At 38.9% G+C, this 13636-nt stretch overlaps 1 protein-coding gene across 1 annotated transcript; it reads right to left on the bottom strand.

Moving 5' to 3' along the window:
- Positions 1-2395: 2395 nt before the first annotated feature.
- kcnk4a (potassium channel, subfamily K, member 4a) lies at positions 2396-7347 on the bottom strand. The gene is made up of 6 exons (XM_037675525.1): positions 7159-7347; positions 5868-5985; positions 5436-5596; positions 4057-4243; positions 3514-3650; positions 2396-3439 (listed from the first exon to the last, which is right to left on the bottom strand). The coding sequence occupies exons 1-6, from the start codon at positions 7345-7347 to the stop codon at positions 2396-2398; spliced, it is 1836 nt and encodes a 611-aa protein (XP_037531453.1).
- Between the last annotated feature and the right edge of the window lie 6289 nt (positions 7348-13636).

The raw sequence follows: 13636 nt of genomic DNA, 5'->3' as shown, positions 1-13636 counted from the left end.
TATATATATATATATATACATCTACATAGTGATGTAAATACCCTTAAAATAAAGCTGAAAATCTGTACTTTAAAAGCACATTCTCTGGGTTTGATAAGTTTTAAAAATTTTAAGCTGCACTGTTCAAATATTCCCCACCTAATTTTAAATGTACATTTAGATTATGTTAGTCATTCAGACTATAATATTACCATAAGTTTATAGCAATGTGTGGGAAAAAATATTTTTGCCACAGTATTATAGAAATCTCTCCACATTTTATTTAAAATTTTTATCTTTAAAACATAAAATTGGATATGAGTCAGCCCATTTAATGTCATAAAAGTAAAATGGTCAAACTAATGAGGCAGGCTAAAGTCTATATTTAAAAATTCGAGTCATTTTAGGATCACACACAGCGAAGTAGGTAAAAACAGCCTCCATAGGTCAGGATTCATAATGAAAAAATTACAGATGTGCCATACTTGGTACACCACTGCGAGTTACCTTCTTCTCCTTCCAGTTTTCTGTCAACAAGTGACAAAATATGTGGGAGTCTGGATCTGAGTGTGGGCTCAGTCTGTTTCTTACTGTGGCCTCAGTGGAGGGCGTAACACCACAACAGCCTCCTGAACTAGTTTCTGCTTTGTGGACGCAGGAAGTGAATATTTATCCCACATCCACCGAGTCGAGTTCACTCAGGTCCTTCAGGGTTCGTTCAGGTCAAATATTCTTTACAGTGGATTAGCATTATTTTGCTAAATGTGCTTTTGTTTCTTCACTGGTGAGCACTCAAACATCAGCAGTTTTATAGCTCATAATGCTGACTTTCAAATTTAAATAAAGCACCTTAGGAGTAAAAACTTTTTTTTGTTTTTTTCTATTATTGCATAGGAACTTTAGGCTTTGTTCTTTTAAAGTTTTAAGTTTTATTTTGTTGTGAAGCACTTGGCTAGTTTTGTACAAGAACAAAAAAAGTGGGAGCCCACATTTAAAAATTTCTAATACACTGATGGCGGTGTAAAGAGGTATGAAATAGCTTTTGGCTAAACCGCAGATAATGTTTTAATATTGCAGTTATTTTATAAGCTCGAGGCTATCCACTTTGGTTTTGGCCGTGCTCCTTCAAGCCGCTTGACAATCCAGTCAGAATTAAACTTTATCAAAACCAAGGATGTTCAAAACGCTATCTATGGCAGGTAAGATGTTTTTTTTATATATATATATATATTTTTTTTTTTTTTTTCACAGAATCCCAATTCAAATTATCTAAACAACTTTTGGTGAGGTTCACACTGATTCGTAAACAAAATAATAATAAAAATAATAATAATATTCACCCAATTTATGTTTACAATAAGTTGAAGACTAAGGATGAAAGGTTTTAAGACAAATCTTATGATGCACCCAAGTTCATCTCATGACAAACAATATATAAGTAACGGATTTTAAAAGAATGAGTTATTTATATAGAAGAAAACTTAAATAACAATAGAACTTTAAAACAAAAATGACATATATCTAAACAGAATAGAAATAAACAAATAAATAAATAAAATCCTTTTTAACCATTGTTGCTTTTTTACCTAGTAAAACATCTGTGCTTAAAAACAACATCTGTGCTTAAAAACAACAAATAAACAATGTATTTCAATGAATAATAAAGCAGGCATTGATATTACGAAGGATTTCTGTGTTTTTTTTATTATTTTAAACCTTGAAAACATGCAAAAATAGTTTTATGAATCAGCAAATGGAAGCTGAGCCACTGGAAGCATCAGCAGAGGAAGCAGCGATTCACTTTATTTTAATCCCACAAAAGATAACCTCAAACTTGAGGGTTTTTTCTGCATCGTGATCCTGTGACAACACCCAATAATTCAGAGACTCGTCTGTGTGAAGATCCCGTCATGTTTTTAAACTATTGTTGTGGTTCAGAATCAGATCCTGACACTTATTTTTAATCTATTATGAACAATGTACCCCTGCTTTTCATTTAAGGAGTTAACTTTTCTTTTTTTTAGCAGCCGTATTTGAAGCAAGGCGGCTGACTGATACAGTAAAACCACAAAGTGCTCGGGCCACAAAGGGCTCACACAGTAGCCTTAAATCTGATGTTCAGAGTTAAGTACTTCTGTAAAGAAGAGACTTAAGAATAGGCATTGCGTGATAACTGGAGAATGTTGTGATAAATAGGCCTGAAATAACTGAAACATTTTCTTTTTAAGGCCCAACCTTACTGTATGAAGCAGATTAAACCCCACAAACCAGCTGATCTAGTCATGCCAGCAGTAAGGGTCATTGTGCTTAATATTTGGCCACAAAGACACAAAACAAAAGCTGAATGTTGGATCTGGGAGGCTAACCGTTGATGATGGCTGAAGTCTGCTGTGAAGCCACAGAGGCGCAGGCTGGATCAGCAGAGATGCGAGTCTATCTGTATCTCTGATGGAAGAGGGTCCGAGGGAGACAAGTCTGGAGGAGGCGTTGGGGGGTTCGACGGCGGCTGCATGCTAGGCCTCCTCACCTGCGCTGGGCTCCGTGCGTGTGGCAGCTCTCTCCTCATGCTCCTCCTCTTGGTTTTTCGCGGCCGCCTCATGTTCTCTTCGCCCGCCGCAGACTGGGCGCGGTCACTCAGCGTGTCGGAAGACTCGTCGATGTACGCCAGGTTCTCCCCAAAAAAATCCAGCAGCTGGCAGTCTGGTGAGGCGCCAATGGGGCCGTGAGGGGAGGGAGGACAAAGTTCAACGGGAGGAGGGGGGGACTGGGACAGAAAAATTGGAACAGGTGACTGGTGACTGCTTGCCTGAGGTTCCAAGTGTTCTGCTGGAATCTGTTTGTCTTTTTCTTGTTCTGTGTTCATCTGTGTAAGAGTCACGTCCCCCTGCTCCACCCAGCTGATGGGCTGGAAGATGGGGAGCGCTGGGAATGACAAAGACACTGAGGATCCCTCTGACCTGGAGTCAAACAGAGACTCAGATCCAAAGAAGGATCCATCGTGCATGGCTGCTCCTGTGGAGTCCAGCTCTGAGGTGGATCGGGCCACAGGGAGGGAAAATGAGCGGGCTATGAGGTGGTGAATTGACCTTCCCTGGCCCTGCACACCCACAGCAGGGTCTGCTCTGCTTCCTGCCGCTGCTCTCAGGACTGCTGCCTCTCCAGCTGCACTCAACCGTGGCCTGGCCTTCACCACCACAGCCTTCTCTAGAGACGAGCGAGCATCCAGCTGGCTCATGGAGCTGGAGAGGCCGGCCCAGCGGTTTGGCAGGTGTCCATTCTCAGATCTGCCTCGAACCCAATATCCCAGAGTGCCCTGGGCTCCTCGGCGAATGCGACGGCGCTCGCTGCGTTTCCATCGCCGGCGCTGAAGAAGAAAAGGGTCGTTAAATTCCAGAGGGTTTGGGATGCGGAAGTCCATGTTCTGGGTCCAGTCTGTGGCGTGCGCCCTCAACTCCTCCATCTATGAAGGAAACGATCAGAGATAAGAAACGACTGCAGCTCCTCCTCTTGGTTCATCCAAAAATAACCTCTCACCTCAGCGCGGGTTTTTTTTGACAGAACCCTTAGCCAGTTGGCGATCATGGTGAGGATGGAGGCGAAGTAGGCGAGACCGAAAACGATCCACAACAAAACCAGAGGCTTAAAGATTGTGCCACCTTCATAACCTCCACCTGGAAACGGAAATAATGGACTTTGAAAAGCTTTAAATGTCAACAGGTTAACTAGAAAACAATGACGAGTTTTTCACAAAGATCATAAAATGTCATTTTTTCCCACATTTAATCACAACTTTCTCTTGCAGGCTGTAACAGTTATATCAAAGAGTCATATATATTTATTATTTTTATTATGAAGTAACTAAAAAGAGACAAATACAATAAAATCCACAAGTGAACAGAGACAAGTCTGAAGAAAAGACAAGACAAAATTATATTTCCTTCCCTGGAAATGAAGCAAATATCCCTGCGGAGGCAAAATTACAGTAAAGAATTATTATTACTATTCTAATGATAATTTCGCTGTTCTTATAGCTGTTATAAACATGTTATAAACCTGGAACTGTGTGTGGGTCAGAACCTGGTACATAGTCCCCGAATCCAACGGTGGTGAGGGTGATGACCACGAAGTACAGCGACTCCAGAAACGACCACCGCTCCACTCTTTGAAACACGACCGTGGGCACGGCGAGGAAGATCAAGCATCCGATCAGGATGGAGAGAACGGCTGAGATCACGCGCACGGTCGTGGGCCTGATCTTGCGTTTCTACGAGAGAAACGGCAACGAATGCTGATGCAGAATTAACCACTTTCAACATTTTAAACGAATATACATAAAATACTGTGTTTAATACAATGAAGCAACATTTTAAAGGCAAACTTTACTACCAGTATCTTAAAAAACACATTTTTGACAGACACAATTTCATGAGGTCCTAGTTTCTGTGAGAAACTTTGATCAAAAATACTAGATTTACATCATCTATCTTAAAACTAGTGTTATCTCCTTCTTTTAGGACAACTGGTGTTGGAGAGGGCCACGTGACTTCACCCCTTTTCTTTAAGTGCACATACAGCTTTAAACTTGGACTATAGTTAAATTTTTAACTCACAACAGCAGAAATATTATGAGTTTTAGGCTGCACCAAATGTTCTTCAGAGGCTTTTACACATGAAGACGATGAAACTGGAGCTGTTTAACTCAACAACAACCCACTTTGGTCTAGATCCTGTTCAGATCTGCTGTTATTTTGTCAGTATGATCAAATTAAATCCTATTTCTCTAAACTGCAGTGGTTCAAAGAGCTATCTACAACAGGTAAGATATTAGGTGTAGAAAACCTTTCCACAAAACTCCACTTGAAAAGACCAAAGTTCGTGCTCAATAATCCAGGTATAAAATCCAGCAATGTTCAGTCAGGTCATCTGGATGGGTTTTTTTTTTTTTTGTGCTGAGATGTTTCGCCCTACATCCGAAGGGCTTCATCAGTCTGAGGAAACACCAAGCAAAACAACAACGAACAAAACAGTTTTGTTGGGTGTTTCCTCAGAATGATTAAGTTCTTCGGATGGAGGGCAAAACATCTCAGCACAAAAAATAAATAAACCGTCCAGATGACCTGACTGAACATTGTAGGGTTCCACTTGAAAAGATCTGAAAAGACGACACGTTCTCATTCTTGGGGTTCACATTAAACAAAGTTCTTGTGTAACGTGATACAGCTAGGCTTAAATAATCACGTACAAAAACAGCTTTCATGATTTCACTTGTTGAGAAGGCTGTCCTTTTATAAATATAAATAAATAAATAAAAAGAAGGAAACAAATACATTTAGATGAACAAATTATATTTCATAAGTACAGGTACATGGTGCCTCGGCCTCAGCTTTTTTCAGGTGATTGGTTCTGGTGTAAACTGAACAAAAGTTTGGTTTCTGCACAGGACAGAGCATGCTCACCAAAAAGAGGGTCTCAATTTTGGCCACAGCTCTCCGCAGCACCGTGCCCATGTGGTCGCCCACGCCAGCGAGCAGGATGCCAAACATGGGGATGCCGAACAGGGCGTAACACACACAGAACAGCTGTCCGAACCACGTTCGAGGGGACAGGTTACCGAAGCCTGTTTCAAAACAAAGAATCTAAAATTACACTAACATGGTCAGGAATGATTTAGGGTGCTTTTGAAGGTATTTGATCAGCAGGGTTTTTGACACAAAATATAGAAAACAGGCCCAGATCATTTTTGAAAATTGTGTATTTTTTTCATTCACAATTCAGTGCAGCCCAAATTCTTTTTAAATTTTTTTTTAACTGGACAACTCTGATGGTTCAGACAGACACAAAGCTGCAGGTTATATTTTTGTTACAACTGTTTCTGTGTCGCTGCTTACCTATCGTGGTAATGATGGTACCACAGAAGAAGAAGGCAGAGCCCATGTCCCAGCGGCTGGTCAGGTTGGCAGAAAGGCTGCTAACATCCAGACCTGCCTCGACAGCGGACACCAGTTTCTGCAGGTGTGGGACGTACCAGTAGTTTATCCATAAATGATCCTTGAACACAAAGCTGCTCTCAAACTCAGTTTAACTTCACTATTTTTACTTTTTGTTTAATAACTTGTAGTCGCAGAGCAGCACATATTAGATCAGAAATGCAACGGGTGGCCCTTGGACAAATGTTCATGAAAACCTGCATTTTATTAATGAAATTTAAGGAAGTTTAAATTAAACATTGTGGACAGCTACATTAAAACCTTTATATTAAGATAAGCTACAACTTTTTTTAAGTTGCGTGTGTTTCCAGAACTAGACTTAACCTGAACTACTCCAAATGTAAGTATAAAAACCTTTTTTTTGCATGTTTAAGTTAATATATTGTCACAAGAGACAGTTTACAGAAAGCATATCGTATAAAACTAAAGAGTATTGAGAAACATATTTTTATCAAACATGCTAACTGTGCTACAAGAAAAGTCCTTCAGATTATCTGTCTTTAAAAAAATTATTTTCCAATTATATATGTGGCCCTTATATGTGGATTCCATTAAATATCTTGACTTCGCCCTCTGAAAAAAAAAAAAGTTTCCCAACCCTGTATTAGACATAACAACTACAACAACAACAACTACTACTACTATTATTATTATTATTATATTTTATATTTTACATTATGTAATAATAATAATAATAATAATAATGATTATTATTATTATTATTATTATTATTATTATTATTATTACTACTAAAAATCTTTAAGTAGCATGTAGTAAATAAAGCCACTAGAAGTTCAAGCTTAATGAAAGTCATTGTCCACCACTGGAAACTATTGAAATGGTCTGACTTTATGTGACTACTTGCGTTAGACTGTGAGGCTACAGTTGTCAGAATTTTCAGAGTTTTAAATTAATTGAAGCACAATAAAAGAATAACTTATGTAGCTTTTAAATTTGTTACAATTTATAGCATGTTTGGACCTTATTTTAACTTGGATCTGAAGAGCATACATGACAAATAACAGGTTAATAAGTTTTTTTTAGACAAGTTTGTTTAGTTGCCCAATTTAGACTCAGAAAAGAAACCACGCTGCAAAAATTCAATCAACGTGTAATACATCTGGTAAGGCATGTCTCAGTCTGTACTGATTGGATCATGCTGATATGAAGGAGAATATTTGTCGGATGATACCTTCACAAGCTCGTGGAAATCCACCTCGGAGACGCAGGATTTATTATTAAGGAAGACTTCCTTGGCCTTTAGCAGATTTTCATGTGCCTCACTTTCCTTAGGGGTCTCCAGGGTGACAAAAACAAGCGCTCCCATCCCCAGGTACAACATGACGCCGGTCAGCAGGGTAGTGAGGGTGGTGCATCGCATTTTCTTCCGGTCGACACCCCTGCTCCTTCACGGTTTAAGGTCCAAGTTCAGAGGCCAGGGACAGGTCAGTCAGGCCTATCAGGATACAACTGGTCATAAACAGGAAGTTCCTTTAGACAAGTACCATGTATGAGAACACAGGCATATTTAAACAAGCTACGGAAAGTGTTTTACAATTGTGTCAAACCAAAGCCAGATAAAAGTACAGAATGACATCAGAATAATCGCAAAGGTAGTAAGATCGCATGGCATTAAAAAATGGACGTCAGCCTATCATCCAGTCTCATTATGAAATTTGTCACTTGATAGACATACGAGGCCCGTTTACACAACGTGAAACTGGTTCGGCCGTTCATTTACACGACAACAGCCTCGAAACGAAACAACAGTTTGGAAATGACAGTTTCTCTCTGAAACTGAAGGTTGCTGAATCCAGGTGTCAGGGTGGAGCTTTTCATGCGAAGCCCCCATGGAGATATGAAATGCTCTGCAGGCGTGAAGTCGCATATGGCGGCTGCAGTTAAAAGATTTTCTACACTAACAACAGTTATAATAAATGGCAGAGTGCAGAGTGTTTTTTGTGCTACTCACCCTTTTTTAGCATGTAGGAAAACTAATAAAATCAAGGGACCAAAGACTTACTGTATTCACCAGTTTGGACGTAACTGTGGTCATGCACATGTTACATGCACAATGAATGCAGCTGAGCCCTGCATTAGGGTTGCCAGATAAATTTAAAATGTCTTATCTACCCTGTCCTTTTCTGTGCCTATGTTCAACAAAGACAACACACACATCTTGGAATATTATTATTCACCATATATGACAGTTTAGATCAAAATACTATCCTGATGCATGCTCACTAATGTTGAGCATGGATGTCAAGGAAAGAAACCAGGAAGGACAGATGGTGGTGGATTTTGCCAAGAGAATGGAAATGGCTATAGTCAACATCTATTTCCAAAAGAGGGGGGAACAGAGTGGCCTAGAAGAGTGAAGGAAGGAGTACACAGGTAAACGACTATCCGTGTGGAGGAGGAAACCCAATGGAGATTGGGGACAGTAAGGTTGTAGCAGGGGAAAGCGTGGCCAGACAGCATTGGATGGTTGTGTGTAGAATGACTGTTGTTGTGAAGAAGAGAAAAAGAGTAAAATCAGTTCAATTAGGCAGAAAATTCAAACCAACCTTCCTACTATTGCCACCAATGCCCTGTCAGATGAGGCAACTTTAGAAATGTCACTAGAACCTGATTTATGTTTGGATTGTTTTTGTCCTGTTGAGCTCTCTGAATTGTCAAAATTAATAGCTTCATTCAAAGCATCAGCATGTCTGCAAGATCCCATCCCAACCAGAGGGTTTAAAGAGGTATCTCCCCATATTAATATCCCCATTTTGGATCTTCTTAATTTGTCTCTAATGAATGGTTACGTAGCACAGTGTTTTAAGCTTGCTGTAATTAAACGCTTACTTAAGAAACCTAATCTTGACTCAGGAATTCTGGCCAATTATAGACCTATATCTAATTTAACATTCATCTAAAAAAATCTAGAGAAAATAGTTGCAGGTCCGTTGTGTGAACATCTGCAAATAAATAATCTGAGGATTTTCACTCGGAGTTTAGAGCTCATCATAGCACGGAGACAGCACTGGTGAAAGTTACTAATAATATTCTCACGACTTCTGACAATGGACTTGTGTCTATACTGGTCCTGTTAGACCTCAGTGCTGCATTTGATACAGTTGATCACAATATTTTACTACACAGACTTGAATATGATATTGGGATTATAGGAATGGCTCTAAAGTGGTTTAAATCATATCTACCTGGTAGATTCTAATTTGTAAATGTAAATAATGTATCTTCTTCATATACCAAAGTTCCTGATGGAGTTCCTCAGGGCTCAGTGCTTGGACCAATACTCTTTACTGTACACGTATATGCTTCCATTAGATAAAGTTATTAAACAGCGTGGGATAAATTTTCATTGTTATGCTGATGATACAGTTATATTTGTCCATGAAACCCAATGAATCCAATCAGTTACTTAGATTAAAGACATAAAAACCTGGATGACCCTTAATTTTCTGCTTTTAAACTCAGACAAGACAGAAGTTGTGGTTGTTGGACCTGAGTATCTTAGGAAGAAATTTTGCAGTCTTTCACATCTCTGGATGGTATTAATGTGGCCTCCAGTTCTAACGTTCAAAATCTTGGTGTTACTTTTGATCAGGATATGACTTTTAACCCACACATTAAAAACATTACCAAAACTGCTTTCTTCCACCTGCGTAATATTGCTAAAATTAGAAACATCTAGTCTAAAAATGATGCAGAAAAACTGCTCCATGCATATGTCACGTCTAAACTGGACTATTGAAATGGTTTGTTATCTGGGTGTCCAAATACTTCTTTAAAAATTATTTAGTTGATCAAAATGCTGTTGCCAGAGTTTTAATGAGAGTTGATATGAGATATCCTATTTATCCAGTTTTAGCTTCTCTCCATTGGCTCCCTGTCATATCCAGAATATAATTAAAAATATTAATTCTAACATACAACACTCTCAACAACTTAGCCCCATCTTACATGTATATTACAGATCTTATTGTTCCATATTTTCCTAACAGGGCACTTGGCTTTCAGACTGCAGGCTTACTTGTGGTTCCTAGAGTTTCCAAAAGCAGAATGGGAGGCAGAGCCTTCAGTTATCAGGCTCCTCTCTTGTGGAAACAACTTCCAGTTTCTGTCCTTTAGGCTGACACATTGTCCACTTTTAAAACTAGGCTCAAGTCTTTCCTTTTTGATAAATCATATAGTTAGGGTCGGCTTGGGTTTCATGACCTATCCCTTAGTTGTGCTGCTATAGGCTTAGACTACTGGAGGACAAATTAACCCCATTTCATCAAACAAATATAGTTACAAATGAATACAAATGAATAATTTGTATTTGCAATTGTTTCTATCTTAACGTGTTTTTTTTATTTTTTATCTTTCCTCTTAGTGAGGACCTGCTCACCTGCTCGCCTCCAGTTTTGACCTGCCATTCTGTGTCCGTTTCTCTTTCCTGTCCTCTCAAACCCATCCGGTCGAAGCAGATGGCCATTTGTCCTGAGCCTGGTTCTGCTGGAGGTTTCTTCCTATCATGAGGAAGTTTTTCCTTTCCACTGTTGCCTTTGTGCTAGCTCAGGATGGGAGACTGCGACGAAATGAAGACTCAACGCGTCTGCCGGCTTCCTTTCTTCCTTAGATAGATAAATTTACTAAATGGCAATTATAATGTATGTGAATGTTTCTGTTCAGTGCCCTGAGATGACTTCTGTTCTGACTTGGCACCATATAAATAAACTGAACTGAACTGACTTGGTCATTTTATAAGTAACTCATATGCTGAAAAAGTGTGGACAACCCTGGTCTGCATAACCTTTTTCATTATCGAACCTTATGTGGTTTCAGCATGACAAAGGCATGATGGGGGTCCTCATTCATTCCTTTTATAAAATAATCCTTTTACCAGATGAATCAGCAAAATCAAGCAGATAGCTTCCAACGGCACAGTGTTTATATTTAAATCATTCAAGCTGGTGTAGTGGGGTACAAAAAGTCCTTAGTGGTTATAAACTTTGTCGAACAACAGCTTCTTGGTTTGATAATGAGCACGGCATTTCACAAGGCACAAAGATAACCCACTCTCTAACTACTAAAACTGTATTATTTATATATCTTCTTAATGTGAAAGTTACTTAAATTTGCTCTTTCTCATGACTTTATGTGCAGTGGTGGCTTTATTTGAAATAGTTCAACAAATTTGTCAAGAAGTGAAAGGACGATGTTCCATCTGGGACCTACAACATTTTTAACTCAGTGAACCCAAATGAGTATTCAACTAGTAATTTTATGTTGTACACCAAAAATAAAAAAAATTCCAGGCCACAAAAGACATTATGAAATGGTTTGCAACAACTTGAGATACAGAGAACTGTGAAATATCCCTTTAAACAGGCATTGCTGGACTAACAAACAGATTTGTCAGTCCAGATAAAGATAATTTCCTTTGTGTCACCTCTGACGCAGTCTGTGATGTTCCTGACGCTTGGACATGTTTAACTTAGAGGGTACCAGGAAACACTCAAAAAAACAAATCCATACCAGAAAGCTAACCTTACAGTGGAAAAATATTTTTGTGACAAAATTAAAATAAATCCTGTTTTTATATATAAAAAAAAGAGACATACCGTAATATAAAAAAGCGCTATTAAATGAATTCACACCTGAAAGAAATATTTCAAAGGTCAAATGTTCTTTACTGTGTTTTTTTTATTATTAATGTATAGAAATATTAACATTACAAACCATCATGTTACTCACTGATGTCAGGAGTTCATCCTTCCCGCTTCCTTCTTAATCTCATTGCTTCTTTCCTGTATCCTTACGGTTCAGAAATCCAGGATTATGGGTCCATTTCTTTCCTCTTCAAGCCATTTGAACACTTTAGACACAAACACAAGATTAAAATGTTGCTAATTGAAAAGTCTTATTTGACTACACTGGGCTCCCAGCGTTCACATTTTCCAGCCTCTGTTTCAACAAGATGTGAGTCATTAACTAGTGTTTGCATTGCAGGGAATTTATCAAAATAACCAGTAAAAAAGTGAGACAAAACAGGCCACCCTTCCAGTGGTCTCACATACGATTAGCCTCTGCCAAGACTTCAAAGACTAAACCGAATCAGAAACACGATGATAACTTATTTTCCATTTGGTTTCCTGTGTTTTCTTTGACTCTGTTTACCTTTTAGATGAGATCTGAGACAAATAGAACTTGGATTTGGGAGCTTCTTGCCCCGGGTCGACCGGTTCTGGTCACCACTACGTAGACTCTGACAGTGTTCTGAGATTTACCAGAGTCTGGCCTAACTGTTAGCATTCTGCACTAATGGACCGCTGGCTTTGTTTTGTATTTGGAGATGTTTGCCCTCTGCCACTGGCCTCAACAATGACAGATGTTATTAGTTATCACAGGCCTAACTTACGCAGGCATATTTTGATATTTTGCTAAGATAATAGTGAAGGGGGAGTTTGGGAGAGGAGGGATGACAGACTAAAATCTAATCTTAAACACTGAGACAGGTGGGGCAATAAATCATGAGCTGAACTGTTTGGAAAGAAGCACGAGGCAAAGAAGATGTAAACAAGCTCCTCTTAGGTTTACATTTATGGCAGGTGTTTTAGACGAACCTAACCAAAATGAGAACATCAAAAAGATAACTGTTGTGTTTAGTTTGTGGCCCACTTCAACAGCTCAGAACCCCTAAAAATCGTGCATGCAAATCAAACACTAAAACATGTGGCTCGATTAGGAATAGGATGCTAGTTTTTATACGTAGCACAACACTGATAAAATTCACAACAAAAAAAAATAGTGAGACAAAAATAGAATGGAGAGCAATGTGATTTTGGTGAAACACGTGAGAAGACCTAGCCCTCGGTGGTGCTCTGTAGTTCAGACTTCACAGAAGAAACGTCATTCATTTTAAATGGATCACAGAAAGATTGATTTTACACACCTGAACTGGCTATTTGACATATTTTACAGTTTTCACACAATCACTGTTTAAATTTTGTACTTTCTACTGATTTTTCAATGAAATGTTCAACTGATAGTTGATGTTACTAACACTTAAACTGTCTAAAAATTTCACTTTCTTTTGCAAATAAACTTCTTACGTCAGTCCATTTTTTGGCACATATACAGATTATGCATCAAAACATAATGATTTCTGACTTCTTTCCCTCAGTGTATCGCCCACTACTATAGAATATGTTTTTTTTTCTCAAATCCCCCCACAATACAGAGTGCACTGCACACTAAAGCATTCACCCTATTATTTAGCTCAAAATGTTTTCTTCAAAACTGGATGTTAACTTATGTACATAAAACACTATAGACACAGAAAATGCACATTTTCAACAATCAGTATCTTCTATCACTCACGGTTCAAGAATGCTTAAGATCTGACATGTTGTTTTTGGACACCCACTGTTTGTTTGAGGCTTACTTTACAATCTGCATTTCTTGTACATCTATCATTAAAACGGCAGTCAGAAAGTGAGCGACACGTGTGGTTAGCATTCAGGTGTGTGGTTACCATGCCGGTGTGTGGTTACCATGCAGGTGTGTGGTTACCATGCAGGCGTGTGGTTACCATGAAGGCGTGTGGTTACCATGCAGGCGTGTGGTTATCATGCAGGCGTGTGGTTACCATGCAGGCGTGTGGTTACCATGCAGGC

This window comes from Nematolebias whitei, chromosome 4, assembly GCF_014905685.2.
Source record: "Nematolebias whitei isolate Nwh7 chromosome 4, NemWhi1, whole genome shotgun sequence".
Classification (NCBI taxonomy): domain Eukaryota; kingdom Metazoa; phylum Chordata; class Actinopteri; order Cyprinodontiformes; family Rivulidae; genus Nematolebias; species Nematolebias whitei.
Note: the sequence above shows the minus strand (reverse complement) of the source record. Positions and strands in the feature narration are given on the sequence as shown.

Bases quoted from the DNA above. Each gene is read 5' to 3' on its own strand.
- kcnk4a (XM_037675525.1), bottom strand. From the start codon at position 7,347: ATGCGATGCACCACCCTCACTACCCTGCTGACCGGCGTCATGTTGTAC. The intron at 3,651-4,056 runs GTTCTGACCCAC...TTCCGTTTCCAG, and splicing joins ATTCGGGGACTATGTACCAG to GTGGAGGTTATGAAGGTGGC. The intron at 3,440-3,513 runs GTGAGAGGTTAT...TTTCCTTCATAG, and splicing joins CAAAAAAAACCCGCGCTGAG to ATGGAGGAGTTGAGGGCGCA.